Source organism: Histoplasma capsulatum, assembly GCF_000150115.1.
Source record: "Histoplasma capsulatum G186AR genomic scaffold supercont2.1, whole genome shotgun sequence".
In the NCBI taxonomy this organism is placed as follows: Eukaryota; Fungi; Ascomycota; class Eurotiomycetes; order Onygenales; family Ajellomycetaceae; genus Histoplasma; species Histoplasma capsulatum.
The window spans coordinates 2,145,230-2,162,481 of NW_025544801.1; the positions used below are offsets into that span (position 1 = coordinate 2,145,230).

The following is a 17,252-nucleotide window of genomic DNA, read 5'->3' on the forward strand; positions in this document are numbered from 1 at the left end:
GGGGGGGGGGGGGGTGATAAGATCGTTATTAAAAGCAATTGGTAAACAAATGATATGACATACAGTCCGATCTTTCAACTCCTTCTTCGACGTCGGCACTTTGCGAAAAAGGCAACCACCCCCAGCCGGCTAGTCGGCCGCCAGGGGTATGGAACATGCGGAAGTTATCCCCATCGCCTACACTCGTCACTTGTCCGAATATGCTTCGTTTATGGAAAATAGGTCGGGGAGATACTGGTTGCGAGGGGGATACGGCGCAGGTACTTGCGGTGGATCCGCAGACAGAGTAAGATGCCGCCGGAGAGCAGGAGGGTGGGGACTAGGTTTCGTGGATCTTTGAACTCGCCGGCCCAGTCGCGGGCGCTGAGGGAAGCGTTCCAGTCTCGTGTTGGCGGGTGGGGAGTTTGGCGCGAGGGTGTTAGTGGGTTGGAGGTATTTGTATGGGGGTTCGCGGTGAGGGAAGAGCAGTTGGCGCACTGGGCATGAAAAGGCGAGGAGGAGGAGGATGTTTCTGCTTGTGCCGGGGTGTGTTTCGTATTGTTGTTCTCGTTATTGGGCATCTGCTGCTGCGGGCTGGATGACCAGAACAGCCATCGCATGGCGATTTATACGCCCTTTTCTTTCCTCTGATTATTTGGAAGTGGGGAGAGGACAGCAAAGTGGCAGGGAAGTGAGCTAAGTGTGCAAAACTGTCGTGTTTTGTTTGGAGTTGATGTCACTAGCGTTGGCTAAAAGACCTGGGGTTCGTTTGAAGCTCGGCTCCGAGACATGTCACACGGGAAACCAAGAAACAGCTCTACAATTTTCTAGTACGGATAGTCTTCTTAAAAACACAGGATTTTGTGATGTCAACGAATACATCAATCGACTTGAGCTGGCCATTAATAAAAAATTTCAAAATGAGATCCATAGTTGAAAGAATATCACATGTATATGCAAGAAATCGTCCCAACACAAGCTTCCCACTATGTGCTACATTTCATTGTATATCACAAAAAGCCCACCATCTATGAAATGAAAACGAAAAGAAAGAGGAAAAATCAATAAACGTGTACGTATCACACAGAAAAAGGACAAGATGGGAATTTTTGTACATTTAATTTAGGTATAGATGTATGAACGCCACGGATAAAATGAACACGCCTATTTCAGTGTTACGGGGAGAGAGGCCTTCGCCTTCTGGGCTGCCTTCTCCGCTGATTGCTCAATAGCCTTCTTTAGTCTGGACTGTTTGAGCTTCTGAAGGTATGTGAAGAGGAGAATGAAGAGCAGTTCAACCCTACATAATATGAAAGGTTAGCAGATCCGCGGCCTTTCTCTACTTCCTCCAATTTGAAGGTGTCAAAAAAAGTAGGGACAGGGCTTTTTCCTTACCGCTCTTTTGTCATCATCAAAAATCCTTGAACCAGCAGACCCTTCAATATTTGAGGACCAATTCCTTTAAACAACGCGAGTGGCCCCTCATGTTCGATGATATATTTCATCACCTCGCCAAAAGTCTTGAATGGTTTGCCTTGTCTGATGGCTGGTGGTCGGGACTGTAACCCGACTTTGGCCACGATCAATGGCTGGGTTGCGATTGTCGCGAGAGACTTAGACATGGCGCCCAAAACTATCCGTCCATTGTCATCAGTAAATATGTTCAAGATGGGCGGAATATATCTATCTATCTATATATATTAGGAGAGGATTTCACTTACGGAAAGCTTCCCACGGTTTCAGACTGGCCTTGCCAGAGAATAAGATGTCCTTTAGTCTCTGATAAGTTCCGTATGTAATGGCGGGATTGACCACAAGGACAAGGCTGGCTTTGAGGCCTCTCCACAGTCCACTCCATCCGTCCTCACTGTCAATGACTTCCCTCCCCGTATCAAATAACCCCTTTTTCTCCCCTTTGGGCTGTGTTTGCTGTCTGGTTGTAATGACGGAGACGGGGATTGTGAAAACCTGTGCGATCGCACCGGCAACGGCTCCAAGGGTGAGTTCAATGGCGGTACCCGGAGGTTTCTGAAAGCGGTCCGACGACATGTAGACCGTTCGTACGATCGTATACCAGTAGAAATATGCAAAGTTGGTCGACGCTACGCCAAGAAGGGAGCCATGGATGCCCGCATAGAGACCGCTGATACCCTCATCAGCTACGATTTTGTTGAGCGCGTCTATCGTCGAATCGTAGTGGACTGTGTCGCCGCCGGGTACGTGACCGTTTTCGACTTTTGAAGGCTTAATTTGGACCTGGAGCCGGGTTTTTACACTGGTTGGCAAATAATGTCAATATCAGCTTCTAATTTATTGATTCTTTAGGGACAGCGGAGTCAAAAAAAATTTATCAAAGGCTCGCTCACATGTCCAATGGATATACTAATGCATTTGCCAGTACAGCTCCTGTGGCTCCTGCGATAGCGCTTTGCAAGGGCGAAAGACGCACCGGCTTTGACTGACCGGCCATGGGCCCTAATTAGAAAGTTGAAGTTGCCTTGTCAATGAGCCTGTTAGGAGGTTACTTTGCTAGCGGATTATCTTCAGCATAAGCGAAGGCAAGGCAGATGGCGGGGAATAGCAAAAGCAGAAGGCAATCCGCTAAACACGGTAATGCAAAGAAGAGAAGAGTGTGAGTATCATAGAATGCCACCACAGGATAGGACGAGATTTGTATAAACACCCCAACACATAGAGAGCAAGAGCGCGTGCGAGAGAGGAGGTAGTGGTTAAATAATTTGTTCGTCAAAGAATTCCCGGCTGGTGGGTGACGCTCCCGCCAGGAACGAAAACCACTCCAGCTGGCCCGCAAGAGATGGAGCCGAGGCATTGCAACGGCCAACGACACAGACCTCGTGGATGGACCAACTTCAGGGAAATCAGAACCTAGTCTCAACGACTTTTATATCTATATATGAGAATTCAAAAGAGGATCATAACGACACAATTCTTATTTTCGTTTCAGGTTAGGATTCTATTTACAGCAATGTAGTTCCACGTAGAGTTTTTGATCTTCAAGTGATTCTCAGAAGAATCCTTTCACATGAACTAACATCCAAATCAGGGCGAAACATGTCAGCCACAAATCTCATGGGGGTTATCGCTAGTTCAGCAGATCTATCTGTGTGTATTCTACGGGGCTAACCACCAAGCTAAGGAAGCCTGGACACCAGTTAGTTTGGTGTCCTACATAGCAGAAGCAGTTCAATGTCAATCATCTTGGAACCAGCAGACTCGCTGGCTTCAAGACCGGTTTGCTACTCAGTGTCTGGTCACTGGGATCTTCACCGACATCTTGCCGGATTTTGAGGAGTGAATAATTTATCCCGGTCTGAGGTAACAGGTGCTTCAAGAGAGCAGTCACTGTACTCGGAAATGGAATCACAACGACTGCGGATATCGGTGTTCGGTATTTCTCCGGGCTTCAAGCTTCAACTTAGTCACCCACATAGTTGCTGGTAACTAGCTAACTAAATCAGACCTAACTCAACCTCACCGCCTGCCCCACCACCAAATCCAAACAAGCTCCAACTACGCTTTTCTTATTGCATCATCGTCATCTTTGCCAAATTCCCTGTCCAGCTCTGTCCAGCTCCGTTTAAGCGCCATCGGCTTGTTTGACTCTTGCAGCCGCCAGAGCCCATGTACGCCAATTGAACATTGGCCTACTGTTGGGCTGAATTTGCTTTCCGGGGTGTGGTAGAGCATATCACATCGGGATGCCGCCATTGCCCTCAAAACTGGGAGAGCTTGAGATTCAGGCACGGGTAAACACTTCCATCTACAAAACATGCCCATTCAATTGGTGATTCGTTTTATTATTTCCAAAGTAATTATAACAGCAAACTAGACTAACCACGTCTAATTAGAAAGCAGAGAAGGATGTGTCTAAGGCTGCAACTCAGAGAGCTGCTTTGGATGCAGCAATCAGCGCGGTTGAAAATTACCTGAAAGCGCTTACGCTGGCTAGCTCTCCTAGCGAAAAACAGCGGCTAGATGCAAAATGTAAAGAACTTCTCAGAAAGGCAGAGGATATTAAAAAATCAGAATTCTGGAACCAACATCTACAGACACGTACCAACACCAGCAATAGCAGCAGCAGGGTGAGGCCCAGGCTTCGAGAGCCAGTTTCCACACGGAATCTTTCCAATAGGGAGCAGATCATTCTCCTGGAAGATTCGAAGCTCAATGGATATGTATTTCCTCCTTGGTCAGCGGTGCCGGATGCGGGGGAGTTTGAGCTCGAAGAAGATGGCGACCAGTTTACGTATGTAAAAGCTGACGTCGTAACATGTCCCTTTTCCATGGTGAAGGATGAAGGTCTGATCCGTTACGCAATAGGGACTCGTGCGATCTTCCGCTCTCAGAGCTACAGTGCGAGATTTTCAATGGCTGGAAACGCCCTGCAGACATCTTAGGAGCCGGAGTGGCTAATGATTATGGGAAGAGTCATTCCCTAGTTATGAAAAATGAACAACCTATAGATCTAGTACAGGATGTTACGACGGATTGCTCCGTTGTAGCAAGCCTTTGTGCCATTATATCTCAAGTGCAAAGAGGATATTCAAAGGCATGAATGCGTGTGCTTACCCACCAATCAATTCTGGTAACCAACAATGAGAACGCAGCTAAAAATTGGATGTATACTTTTAGGTCTTCGCAATCAAGTCTTACCCGTCAGAGGAGCAGACATTCAGCCCAAAGATATCACAGTCAGGGAAATACATATTTCAAATGCATTTTAACGGATGTTACCGGAAAGTTGTAATTGACGATCATCTCCCCTCTTCTAAAACTTCGAGGTTCCTTCATGTCATTGACAGGCAAAACCCTGCATTGCTATGGCCAGCACTGGCCGAAAAGGCATATTTAAAGGTTAGAGGAGGCTACGATTTCCCCGGAAGCAATTCTGGGACAGACCTTTGGATCCTCACCGGCTGGATTCCGGAACAAATATTTCTGCACGACGAGGACGTCATCTCGGATCAGCTGTGGAAACGACTGTTCAATGCATTTAATTACGGCGACGTATTAATCACTGTTGGCACAGGATCATTGGCTGAACAGGAAGAAGAGGAACTTGGCCTTGTGAGCTTGCATGACTATGCAATTCTTGATATGAAGGAAGACAACAGCCGTCGCCAATTCCTTGTCAAGAATCCTTGGGCAGCTGGCTCCGTTTGGGAAGGGATTGGACAATCCCACCTTCCTGATACTGAAGGTGCCAGTGAATACAAACACGACCAGCACCAGATCCATCGCCCTCTATCCCCAGGAACATTCTGGACTGATTGTGATAAACTGCTTCAAAATTTCGAAAATTTATATTTAAATTGGAACCCGACGCTCTTTCCTTATCGGCAGGATATCCATTTTACTTGGGATCTTTCTTCTGCCAGTTCCGTTCCCGGCTGCTTCGCTGAAAATCCACAGTTTGCGGTTGGTTCCAAAGCAGGAGGCTCCGTCTGGCTCCTTCTTAGTCGACATTTCAATTCTGGAGATTACATCAGACCTGGAAAGCAGCTTATAGACGTGTCGTCTGAAAGTGATGAACCCGGATTTATTAGCATTTACGTTTTCAAAAAGGGAGGCCAAAGAGTCTGCGTGAGTGATGGGGCCTTAGGTCGGGGTGCTTATGTGGATTCGCCTAACACACTAATGAGATTTGAGATGCCTCCAAATACTGTTTATACGGTTGTGGCTGCAGAGCAGTCCCTACGGAGGTCGAGCCAGAATTTTTCTTTATCCGGATTCTCTACAGCGCCCCTATCTATTTCACACGCCACTGAGCGATATGGGTATGTTAAGAAGCTCCCTGCTGCATGGACGACAACAACCGCTGGAGGCAATGCAGATTCACCAAAGTACCCTGCAAATCCACAATTCAGGATCGATATCTTAGAGGCATGTGATATTGCTATTATCCTTGAGACTGCGAATCCTGAGCTAGCCACGCACGTCAAGATAGTGTGTTCAGACGGCAAGCGTGTTTCCAGCGTCCGTTCTCGGGACGTTGCTTTTGACAGCGGAGACTACCGCCGTGGCTGCTCTTTTGCTGAACATTCCGACCTAGCCAGGGGCTCATATACAGCCGTCTGCTCCACGTTTGCACCCGACCAGCTGGGCAAGTTTAGTCTCTGGATCAAAACGACCAAGTCATGCAATCTAAAGCCTCTGCCGGCTGAGGGGGCTGGGCAATTGAGCACGTTGTCCGACATTGGCAGATTTCCGCCAGGTACGGATAGAATTCTTGCCCCCATCACTACATCTCGACTGGCCAGAATCACGGCCATTGTGAGGCATAAGGGCTCGTGGGCGGGAGCCCGGAGTGTCGCCCCGTCGCCGATTTTAATGACTCTTGAGCTAGGACAGGGTCCGTATAAGGATATACTAGCATCATCCGGCGATGGGAGTTTCAGCAATTCCGTCAGTGGAATACGCATAGAGGAATTCGATTTGCAGCCTGGTTTCGAACGTCAGGGGGGGCTGTGGCTTGTCGTGGAACGGGTTGGGGGTCCTGGTGGTCAGGTGCATGATACGATTGAGCTGGAGATCTTGTCTGAGGAGAGGGTGACGATCGGTCCATGGGGAGTCGGTAACGGCTGAATACATGACTCCCGTAATCTGGCTGTTGAATCTTCCATTTTCATACAGGCATGCTGTATGTGCATGTTCTAGCCATATCCTACTAAATAGAGAGTAGTGGGAGGGATAGCATAGCAACCATGAACCATTCATATTTCTAAGGTACCATTTTCATTGGGCACGTCGAAATCAAGAATGTAGATGCGGTTGCTAGCCTTAGCTGCTTGTCTATATGGCGCTGTTAAGGTTGGCACTAACAGTCTGATGACTAATATCCTCACCCACCAACGTCATCTATATCTGCAGCTCCCATCTTCAGCAACCCAGCAATCCGTACTTTGGCGCTTGCTACTCAGCAGCTTTATTCAAATTCTCACACCATGGCAACTGGTATTCCGACGAAACTGAAAGCCGCGGATATCACCCGCTTTGTCACTCGAGCGTCGCAGCTCGAGAAATTGAAGCCGGTGATTGCATATTGGTGTAGGTTAATTCAAGGCTGACCCTTAGCTATCAAACAGAACGGGACTGATACTTAGAGACTCAACTACAGGCAATTATTGGACTGTGAACCAAATACTATCAAAGGGACTCCACAATACAGATGGCGAATGCCTAAAATACACGACAGATCTTATGGATAAGTTAGAGAAGGTTGGTTGGCCTGGTTCTCCGTGCTCTCCACGTAGATAGTGATTATCTGGGTTAACTTATCTTGTGATATCCACTATAGTTCAAATCCGAACACGCTGATGATGATACCGTCATCGATGACGCTGCTGGACAGGCTTATGTGGAGCAATTTGGGTTGGAAACTTTCCAGCGGGCTGACAACGCTGTCCGGGCCAATAAAGCTTCATTGTTCGCCAGCGGACCTAGAGCCCTAGCTTCTGTACGTGCGATTTTTGGCTGATTGTTTTGATTAGACAAACTGCGGATACGTTCCAAGCTGCGGCCACATTCCTAGAGCTATGCCAGATATGGGGTCCGATAGATCCAGAAACAGCTACCAAGATTAAATTTGCAAAATATCACGCTTTGCGCATTGCCAAAGCGCTTAAGGCAGGGGAGGATCCGAATTTATCGAATCCGTCGATGGAGGAGGAGGAGGAAAACTTACGAGACGGGCCCACCTTGGACCCCAATGATCCTGAAGTTCAAGCGCTAAATGGGAGCCCATCACAATCGGTGCCAGAAGTCAAACTACGACAACCGTCCGTAGAAGATGTCCCGGATGAGTTTGACAGCGAGGAGCGAAGATTAGCACAACAGTCGCTCCTAAACGAATCCCTCCACCCCTCCAGAGTCTCATCTGTTCCCCCCACACGACGAGCTGAATTAGGCAATATCACAGCTGCATCTAGTACGGGCCTTCCAAGCCCACCCACGTACTCAGCTGGTATGGTAGACCTAAGCTCTGATCCGCGCCAGTTCCCTTCAAATCTCTCTCAAGCATTGGTTCCTGACCTCCCAGCAGCCCCCTCCGATTTCCCCTCCCCTGCCTCGAGCGCTCAAGATCTATCTTCCCCAGGGCCAGGTCAGCCTTCAGAGCGCAGGACATCCCTTAGCACCTTCCAATCCTTCCCGGTGCCAACCATACAGCCGGGAGAACCCGCAACGGCCGACCTCCAGGGGTCTGCAGGAAGTCGCACGCCTCCTCCTCCAGCACTTGAAGGATGGACTCGACCTTCCCCGCCCACCGCCACACCACCAACCAGCATCCAGCCTACCAAGCCCGTTCACAGTATAAGCTCGTATCCCAACCCGCTACCAAGCCAGGGGGTTGTTGATGAGGATTCGATCGCGACCGCCCAAAAACACGCGCGGTGGGCCGTGTCAGCATTGAATTTTGATGATGTCCCGACTGCTATTAAAGAGTTGAAAAATGCCCTGAGTAAGCTAGGGGCTCAATGAATTTTTTGTTTTCTTGTTACATTTTAACTACCATTGCTTTGATGTTTTTGTTTGCATTACGTGACGTCTTTTCACTACCCTTTCGTTCCAGCATTGTACTGTTTTTTTTTTTTTTTTTTCATTTATTATTTTTGTAGCAGAGGTTTGCACGAGGAATGATGAAATTTTACGGCTGGGAATTTTTGCCTTTTAGTTTTATTTTGCGATGAGGAAAAGTATGATGCCAATCAATCCTCTCCTTTTTCTGTCCTTTTCCTTTTTTCTGTTTATTTTGGTGTCGATGTTATTTTTATCGTCGGCATCTTCGGAAATTTTGTCAGATTGGAGATAAAAAAAAGGAGGGGGGAAGAGGGGGAAAGCTAAACATTCCGCAGCTTCTATATAGCACAAATCATTTTCTTGTTGGGACCCTTTTGCTTATTCCTTCTGTTTGAATGGATATATGCTTTGTTGGTTTACCATCTACGGGCTTCTATGTCCAATATCAGATACATTCCTAAAGGGGTTTCTGAGAAGATGCTTCGCTCACTTTTGCATTCGCGGTAGTTGATTCCGTTATTATTTATTATTGAACTTGCGGAGGAAGGAAAAAAAATTTACTATGGGAAATTGGAAACTTTCTTTAGAAAAGCAAAAACAACGGAGACAAGGGCTGGAGAGTTTTGTTATCAAGATACACAGTATAAACAAATTAAAAAATAAAAAAAGACCGTCTCGCCTTCAAGAGTGTTATACAATGTACCGATAATTTGATACTTCTACTTCTTCTGAAACCTCCAAGGGACAAATAAATTCAGGGTGTAATAGGTTTTCCAGGGGTAACTTTATGTCCTGCAACATCCATGGATATTGCCCCCCACACCAACAATCCCAACAGCAAGGCCCTTTTAAAAATAAGTTCTTCAATGCCAAACAACATATAAGAGCAGATACGGTCATTCGTAGCTACTAGATATAGTTTGTAAATGTATGTACCTAGTGGATACCATAAGAAGTAAATTGAATGAGAAATGGAGGTATAGATGGATACTAGTCCTCATATTCTGGACTTGGCTCCCCACCATCGGCTCTGCGTCAGTGTGTACAAAAGAGAATAGCCAAATCAGTATCGGGAACGACAAGTAGACATCAGGGAGACCCTTGCCAAAAGAAGAAAGACGAGGGGGGAAAAGCAAAATAACGTGTCCCTAACCGATTCCTTGCAAGGCCCAAGGAGGAGGCGAGAGATAAAGGTTCTAGACTCATGGTGTGATATTTTTGTGGCGTCGGCGGCTACTGCTGGTTGAAGAGGATCGCTCCTGATGGCTGGCATCGATTTGAGGATGGTGCTCCATTAGGCTTTTTCGCCGGGATATACGCAGTATCAAGAAAGCAAGGGGTTGGACACACTGGAGGTTAGGAGGGTTTCTAGTGTCTTAACTCACATTCTCATTAAATTATTGTCAGAAAGGTTTCATGCATATTTCAAAAGAGCACAGGGGAGAATGCTGTGACGGTGGAGGAGGTGGTGGTGGTGGTGGCTTGACGGGTGAAGAAAGGCTTGCAGCATCATTTCCTCTCAAACCTTCACCACATTTTTCTTTTCTCTGCGCATCTATGGGTTTAGTTTTAATGTTCCCTTTTGTTGATTGTCAATTCTCCATTCGCAAACGTTCTTGCAGTTTCATTTCTATGCCTCGCGTGTATGAAATTATGTGCGATGAAGGTATACTTACCATCTGTCTTGGTTAGGTCATCGGCCAATCTGACGTTGAGCATACGGGATTACAAGAATGGTACCTAGGATCACCCTGGACACGCTTCTCCGTATTCCTGCAAGTAATCCTCATCAGCTCCGCCCAAACCATGGAAGTATTTACACTTCTCTGGGGAAGTTCCCAGCTAAATTGCAGGTCGCGGAGAGTTGTAAGCTATGGAAAAATGAAAATTAATTTGACCACCCTCTCTCATCAAGACCAAGAAAAAAAAAAAAAAAGAATCAATTAAATGGAAGTCCTTGGCTCACAGGTTAAGTCAAGTTGCAACAAGTTCGAGGCAAACATGAGCCGAGTTAAGCCCGACATCCCCGAATTACCCATCCTGCTGCTGGGCAACATTCCTCCGCTCTAACCTGCTGCAGCTAACATTGACCGAAGACCAAGCGAGGGTTTCCTTCACAGGGCGTGGTTAGGGGACGACATCATGATCGACAATTAACGGCCCACTTGAAATTTGAGGAGGGCCATGTCAACATTGCCAAGGGAACTGCGCAAGCAATGCGAACGAGTGGATACTTCGTAACTCGGGTTGAGATGCAGGTTAAGAAGGATTGAGGTAGAATTTGTTAGAATTTGTGCTGACATGCATATCAACTACGGGAACAAGCTGCAACTGTAACTTGGAAAAGTATGCATCTTTCCAAGCCCGGCCGTCTCTCACCGTTGGATACGGAAATGAAATAGTAAACAAATCAATCGAAGTAGAATGCTATGATATTGCCACATGGCTATCAGAAATTTTTTAAAAAGAAATACATAAGATGAGGAGCCAGGTAGGTACGTGCATTGCATTCTTCAAATATTCAGGGGGCTGTAGATATGTCTCAGACCGCAAGGGCATTCCACACAGTCACTTCAACAGCTCCATGTGTTTGCGTATAGCTGCTGGATGGAGGGAAGCAAAGCCCACAAGACATGTACTGTATGAACTGAAGGTAGAAGAAGAAGAAGAAGTCAAATGGCACTCAAGAAGAGGACCATTATTATTATATTGTTGTATGCATTTCTAGGATCTTGATTCATGGGTGATTTCTTTTAAAGTTTTCCTTCCTTTTTTTTCTTTTTCCGGGAAGAAGGCTCAAGGAAACTTCTTCGCGCTGCAGCGCTGCAAGGAAATTGGGAAATGGAATTAGACTGCCGTTCGAGCATCGTGCTAGCGGGCGTGTGCAGTGGGGGGTTTTGTCCAACCAGCTCGAGTCGGTGACTCCGGCAGGATGTGTTGTTGTTGTACTGGGATACATACATGCCAGGGGCAGTCATCGGAGTTGAGGCAAGAAATTGATAGTTAGTTTGCTGTGTTATTGATGACGTGACCGATCAATCGATCAATAGTTAACTAACTGGCTAATGAGAAGAGTAATTAAGCTAGTTAACTAGACTCAATGGTCGTGGGAAACCCAGCTGAATCTTACGGAGACAGAAAAGTCAATTGAAGGGGTGAGGTGTGTGTCATGTGGAGTGTTTCAGAAGTCACTGGTACCTTGCCGCCATGGAAGGTTTGAGAAACAGCAATAGGGCGATCTCCGCAAAATTGGGGCCTGCATGGAATAAATACGACAGTGCAGCAGAGTACCGGGTACATGACATGGCTCTTTTGTTTGCCCTTTTCAAGGTGCTGCTTTTTTCTCCATTTCATTGCTGTGGCTCCATTGAAACCATCGAGTGAAAATTACGCGACAGTGCAGCTCGGCGTGGTTTGAGGGAAGATAAAGAGATAATGAGAGAAAAGTGAGGAAACACTGTTGCCATATATTCTGTTCATAGTCTCTCCTTGCAGCTCCTTTGTGTGCTGTTATTATTGTCTAACTGTGTCTTGTTTCACAGTTTCAGCCGGAGTAAATAAATATAATAAAATACCAACACCTTTGCAAATGCCTGGGAAGGGTCTCTGCAGCGTCTGACAGCCGTCTGTCCGACAGAGACCTCGTCCATAATATTGTAAGAATAACTTCGATTCCAATTGATTCCAATGCTTACGGCGTGTTGGGGACTCAGCGTTGCTACTACTGTCCCTAAATTAGCCCGCCGCTCGAGGGTGAGCCTCATGCTTGTGGCCCTCTTGTCACTCTCTCTTCCCTGTCCATCTCACTCACATCTCACTCACATCTCACTCTCCATCTTCTCTCTTCTCTCTCCCTCTCTCCTCTCCTCCCTCTCCCTCCTCTCCTCTGTCTTCACATCTCCCACAGCCTGCTCCGCTCCCTCACGGTAACTGACCCCCTCTCCACTTTCTACCTTCGACCGACGTTCCTTAATTAAATTTCCAGAACCCTGCCACCGCGGCACTGTCGCCTTGAGAAGGCTGGTCCGTCTCTGCTTCTATATCTTTATCTATCTATCTCTTTATCCTCGTTAAATCCGCGACCTGAACTGGCCAAGAATATCCTTTCCTCGCTCCCTGCGTTCTGGCTTCTCACTACCACACCGCCAACACTCCTGAGCCGTCCAGGCTAGAAACACAGCCAGCTCGTTAGCCCACGCATTTAACTAAATACCCTTACCCCTCTCAGACCACAGCCAAAGACCTTCCTGGAAACTCAGTATTTTGACGGTGCAAAGCATACACTTTTCAAATTGTTCCAAGGTTACATCTGTGTTATTTTCAATACTCAACGGATATCGCACGGTGATCTGTTTTCTATTCCGATTATTATAATTCCCCCTCTTAACGACGACACCCCTGTTGAATCACCATGTCTGGTGAGGCTAATAAGCCTGCCATCTTGATCGTGGGAGGCCTTGGTACGAACTACCCTCCAATTCCCCCAGACCTTGCGTCGAAATGCGGCGGGATTAACTGGGGAATACTGACTGACTCAATACAAACGAATTCGATAGGCTTCCTTGGCCGCTTCCTTGCCCTTCACATCCACGAAAACAACCTTGCTTCAGAGGTGCGCATCGTTGATAAGCTGCTACCTCAGTTGGCATGGTTGACACCTGAGTTCAGCGCTGCCTGCTCTCAGGACAAGTTTGTCCAGGCCGACGCAAGTCGTGAGCGTAAGTCGTTGTTACCCATATATATTATAATATTTTTATAATAGACTTGCGGTTCTTTCTTTTAATTGTAATATTTTTGAGTGGAATCCAGCTCACTAACGCCATTCCTTTTTTGGACAAAATAGAATCTTTTTCTCGGATTTTCGACCGTGCCAACGGTGCGCAGTTTGACTATGTTATCAACTGTGGCGGGGAGTCCCGGTTGTCCCAACCAGACGATGTCTACCGTCTCCGGAGTCATGCCCTCTCCGTTGCACTGGGAAAGGAGGCCGCCCGTCGAGGAATTGGTGCTTTTATCGAATGCTCCACAGCCACGGTGTACAAGAGTGATCGCGAACCCGCCAAGGAGGATGCTAAGATTAAACCCTGGTTCGCCTTCTCGAAATGGAAGTACCAAGCGGAGGAAGATCTGCGAAAGATCCCCGGTTTGAATCTTTGCATTCTTAGATTCCCTCATGTCTATGGGGAGTATGACACTGGTCTATTGAGCACTGTCATCTGCATGGGGAGAGCCTATATGGAACTGGGTAAACCCATCCCCTTCCTGAAAACCGGAAGCCAGCCCATGAACACCGTATATGTCAAAGATGCAGCTCGCGCAATGTGGAGAGCCGCGGAATGGCGTGCGAGCAAGGGCTCCATTGCAAGCGGTGACCCCATAGTTTTCAACATTGTAGACCATAACAAAACTACAAAAAATGACCTGGCCCAGGGCCTGAAAAAGGCCTTTGGCATCGAGTACAACTTCGTCGGCACGATGATGACGCAAGTCGTAAACATGAATCTGGACGAGATTATCGACGATATGAACGAGGAGGGACTGCAGGTGTGGGCGGAGCTCCTGAATGAGAAACAAATCGAAAGGCCAGGGCCGATAAGTCCATTCCTAGAACGTGATTCTATTAAGGATGGCGACCTCTTGATTGACGGATCATTGTTCGAGCAGACGACCGGCTTCACGTATGAAAGACCGACGCTTGGCGAAGATTGGATCCAGCCTGTTGTCGAAAGCTTCAAACGACTCGGATGGTGGCCTTGAGCTTATTCCCTTCCATATCTCCTTTAAACTCGTTATGAAACCAAACTTTCCTTTTTTAAATTTTGGCAGCATCCGTCCACCCAATATCTAGTGGTTATATGAAGGTGGATTTGCCTGTGTTCGAACATGTGTTCCTATGGTGTTCAGCCAAGGCCCCCGAATAACCCATACATGTTCTGTATGGTGAGCTACCTTCTTTGATCATATAAAAGTGGTAACTTTTCTGTAATATTATGTATGATGACTGTATCAGCCCCTCTCTGAATGTGTATTTAATAATTATCATCCCACTACTGTATTCTTCTCTCTCTGCTCTTGTATTGATTTCTATTCTTAACTATTCTTATTCTTACTCATCTATTTTGAAATTCTTGCATCTCTGTATAAGTGAGAAAGACTGATAATAATCTCTGCTGCTGATACTGTTGTTGAAGCAGCTGCTGCACAGAAGCAGCTATAATATAATCTTATTATAGAGATGACAGTATAGAGAGAGAATACACTGAGAATCAGCAGACAAAGCAGACTAAAGAATATACAAATAATATATACAGAGAAGTAGAATGAATAAATGATAATATATAGATTTATTTTATTTCTATTTCTTCTTTATTTCTGTGTATAAAGAGAAATGAAATTTGATAGACTAACTTCTCACTGCTACTCAATTTTCACTATCTGTATGATAGAAATAATATAATAAAAAGAAGTTTTCAGATAATCAGATTATCTCTGAGCAGAAGACAATCTGATTCTTTAGTGAAAGAGTTCTCAATCATTCATTCAGAGAAGATCATCTCAAAAGAAAGTGTATAAATACTGAGAAAGAAGAAATTGTGCAGACAATAGAAGAGAATCTGATCAAACAGTATCAAGCAGCTCTTATTAATCTGTATTGTATATAGTAAAGTAGATAGAAGAACTCTTATTCTCACTCAGTTGATCAGATTTTGAATAGTATATTAAAGACTCACAGATCTATAAAGTATATATAGAGATATACAGAGTTTGTGAACAGAGATACAGACACTCTGATAAACAGCTATACTGAGTTGAATATAATGAACTTTATACATCAGTGCTGAGAGAGATGACAGAAGAATGAAAGACATACAGTTGAGCCTCTTCTTCATATAGCAGCTGACTTTTTTATAAATCACTATATACTACTGAGAGAGCAGTTTAGATAAAAGATGCAGTTGACTGATCTGTTTACAATTGAGCTGTTAAATAAGAAATCAATATTCTACTGATTTCTTATTCAGATTATAAATAATAATAAAATAAATTAGAACAACAGACTTGAATATTCAACTGTCATACAGTATAAGAATTATATTCTTTGTTCAATATCACAAATTGCATTCTATCTATTCTATAGATAAAATATTGTATAAGAGCCTCTGTCTCAGTTCCACTATCATCAGCTCTGATATAATATTTACTTACTCAAAAATGAAAATCTGTATAAGCAGATCTTCTACAGAACTCATTTTAAATGAATAAATAAACTTTTTATATATGCAGATATATCAGAGATAATAAAGAAGACTTATACTGAATGATTTATAGATGCACAGAAGACAGAGTTTAATGAGATGAATAAGAGCAGCATCTACAGAGCTGAGTGATGAAATAATAACTTTTTAATCAGCTGCTATCTCAGTCAGATCAATCAGAAGTTTATATAAAGAATTACAGAGTTCAATTCTAGCTTGCTAAATAATTACTATCTTTCATAAGCTACAGTCACTTCATCAGAGCTGTTAAAGAAATCTCTCTGATTATAAGTAAATAAATAACTTATCTGATTTCATTCTGAGAACAGATTCTCTCATATCACTTCTTCTGAGATCTCTGATATGAGTCTGAAGCTGCTTGATAGTGAAAGTTTATTTGATTCAGATAATCTTGCAGCTCAGAGATTTTTACAGCTGTTAGATTATCTTTATACAGTAATACTACAGAACTCTGCTCTTCTTCAGAGAGAATTTTCAACTCATTCACTGTGGATTAATTCAGTGTTTTAGTATACAGAGTATAAGCAGTTTGCAGATACTGTATAGACTGCAGAGTCAGTTTTCATTTCTTCACAGAAGATAATACTTCAATGATCAGTGCCACAGATTTTCAAGAGTCTGAGCACTGTATGAAGATAGATTAATATGATGATGGATCAGATAAAGATCAGAGATGTATAAATAAAAAAGAAGATTGATAGAATTCAGTATGAAATTGATACAATAACAACTGAATTCTGAATCTTTCAGTCTGTCTCTGTTTCTGTCTGTATATAGAAAGATACTGTTAAGATTTCCTTCATCTCTGTATCTGTATCTTTATTCTTCTCTTTATCAACTGCTGCTACTGCTGTCATCACTTCTGCTATAGTATTATTAACTGAGAATAATATTTGAATATATCAGCTCTTCTGTATGATTCAATCAGTCAATAATCTCTGAAAAAAATGAAAACAGAGGTTGAATGAACAGTTCTCTGTATAGTATCTGAAGTCATTATATGAGTCTAGCTGAAGAAAAAAGAATAGTGAGTGTATGTTCTTTTTTCAGTGAAAGATAATCATTAATAAAATACTCAATCATCACTGTATAATGAAATCAAGATCTGTTCTAGAGATTGTGGAGAAGTTTGAGTTAATGTATATACAATTAAGAATAAATCTGAATAAACTCTCTGTCTTTCTCAGAAGAGCAAAAAGATAATCTGTGTATATTAACTATATTATATATCTTTTAATCTTAAATATTTATTTATTTATACACACAGACTGTCTCAGCAGAATTCATAAAAGTGAATATTCTCTCTTTCTTTCTTTTCTCTTTTGTATATAAGATATTTCCACTTTTCTCTTTCATTCACAACAACAACAATAATAAATTGATTATAAAATCCTCTCTTTCTCTATCTTCTCTCTCAACTTCTTTTCTCTTTCTCTCTTCAGCTCTTTTATTATTATT

At 44.2% G+C, this 17,252-nt stretch overlaps 6 protein-coding genes across 6 annotated transcripts in view; 4 read left to right on the forward strand and 2 right to left on the reverse strand.

Moving 5' to 3' along the window:
• Nucleotides 1-599, reverse strand: part of HCBG_00693 (uncharacterized protein) — a gene marked incomplete at both ends in the record, with an annotated part of 1,569 nt that extends 970 nt beyond the window's left edge. The window contains 2 exons of the mRNA XM_045427743.1: nucleotides 64-203; nucleotides 265-599. Of these exons, the coding sequence (XP_045291718.1) occupies nucleotides 64-203; nucleotides 265-599 (475 nt within the window). The remainder of the gene's footprint in view (nucleotides 1-63; nucleotides 204-264) is intronic.
• A 287-nt stretch (nucleotides 600-886) lies between these two features.
• On the reverse strand, nucleotides 887-2,449 carry HCBG_00694 (peroxisomal adenine nucleotide transporter 1; the record flags this gene model as incomplete). Its single annotated transcript, XM_045427744.1, has 4 exons — nucleotides 887-1,279; nucleotides 1,375-1,612; nucleotides 1,701-2,254; nucleotides 2,346-2,449. 4 exons carry the CDS (start codon nucleotides 2,447-2,449, stop codon nucleotides 1,144-1,146), a joined length of 1,032 nt encoding a protein of 343 aa, XP_045291719.1.
• A 1,249-nt stretch (nucleotides 2,450-3,698) lies between these two features.
• HCBG_00695 (cysteine protease PalB) lies at nucleotides 3,699-6,585 on the forward strand (the record flags this gene model as incomplete). Its single annotated transcript, XM_045427745.1, has 4 exons — nucleotides 3,699-3,746; nucleotides 3,849-4,246; nucleotides 4,321-4,498; nucleotides 4,633-6,585. The coding sequence occupies 4 exons, from the start codon at nucleotides 3,699-3,701 to the stop codon at nucleotides 6,583-6,585; spliced, it is 2,577 nt and encodes an 858-aa protein (XP_045291720.1).
• Nucleotides 6,586-6,944: 359 nt separating this feature from the next.
• On the forward strand, nucleotides 6,945-9,073 carry HCBG_00696 (uncharacterized protein; the record flags this gene model as incomplete). The annotated part of the gene is made up of 4 exons (XM_045427746.1): nucleotides 6,945-7,047; nucleotides 7,118-7,218; nucleotides 7,298-7,425; nucleotides 7,491-9,073. The coding sequence occupies 4 exons, from the start codon at nucleotides 6,945-6,947 to the stop codon at nucleotides 8,476-8,478; spliced, it is 1,320 nt and encodes a 439-aa protein (XP_045291721.1).
• Nucleotides 9,074-9,779: 706 nt separating this feature from the next.
• On the forward strand, nucleotides 9,780-10,790 carry HCBG_00697 (uncharacterized protein; the record flags this gene model as incomplete). Its single annotated transcript, XM_045427747.1, has 3 exons — nucleotides 9,780-9,803; nucleotides 10,210-10,329; nucleotides 10,614-10,790. 3 exons carry the CDS (start codon nucleotides 9,780-9,782, stop codon nucleotides 10,788-10,790), a joined length of 321 nt encoding a protein of 106 aa, XP_045291722.1.
• A 2,138-nt stretch (nucleotides 10,791-12,928) lies between these two features.
• HCBG_00698 (NAD dependent epimerase/dehydratase) lies at nucleotides 12,929-14,341 on the forward strand (the record flags this gene model as incomplete). Its single annotated transcript, XM_045427748.1, has 3 exons — nucleotides 12,929-12,977; nucleotides 13,074-13,235; nucleotides 13,361-14,341. 3 exons carry the CDS (start codon nucleotides 12,929-12,931, stop codon nucleotides 14,272-14,274), a joined length of 1,125 nt encoding a protein of 374 aa, XP_045291723.1.
• Between the last annotated feature and the right edge of the window lie 2,911 nt (nucleotides 14,342-17,252).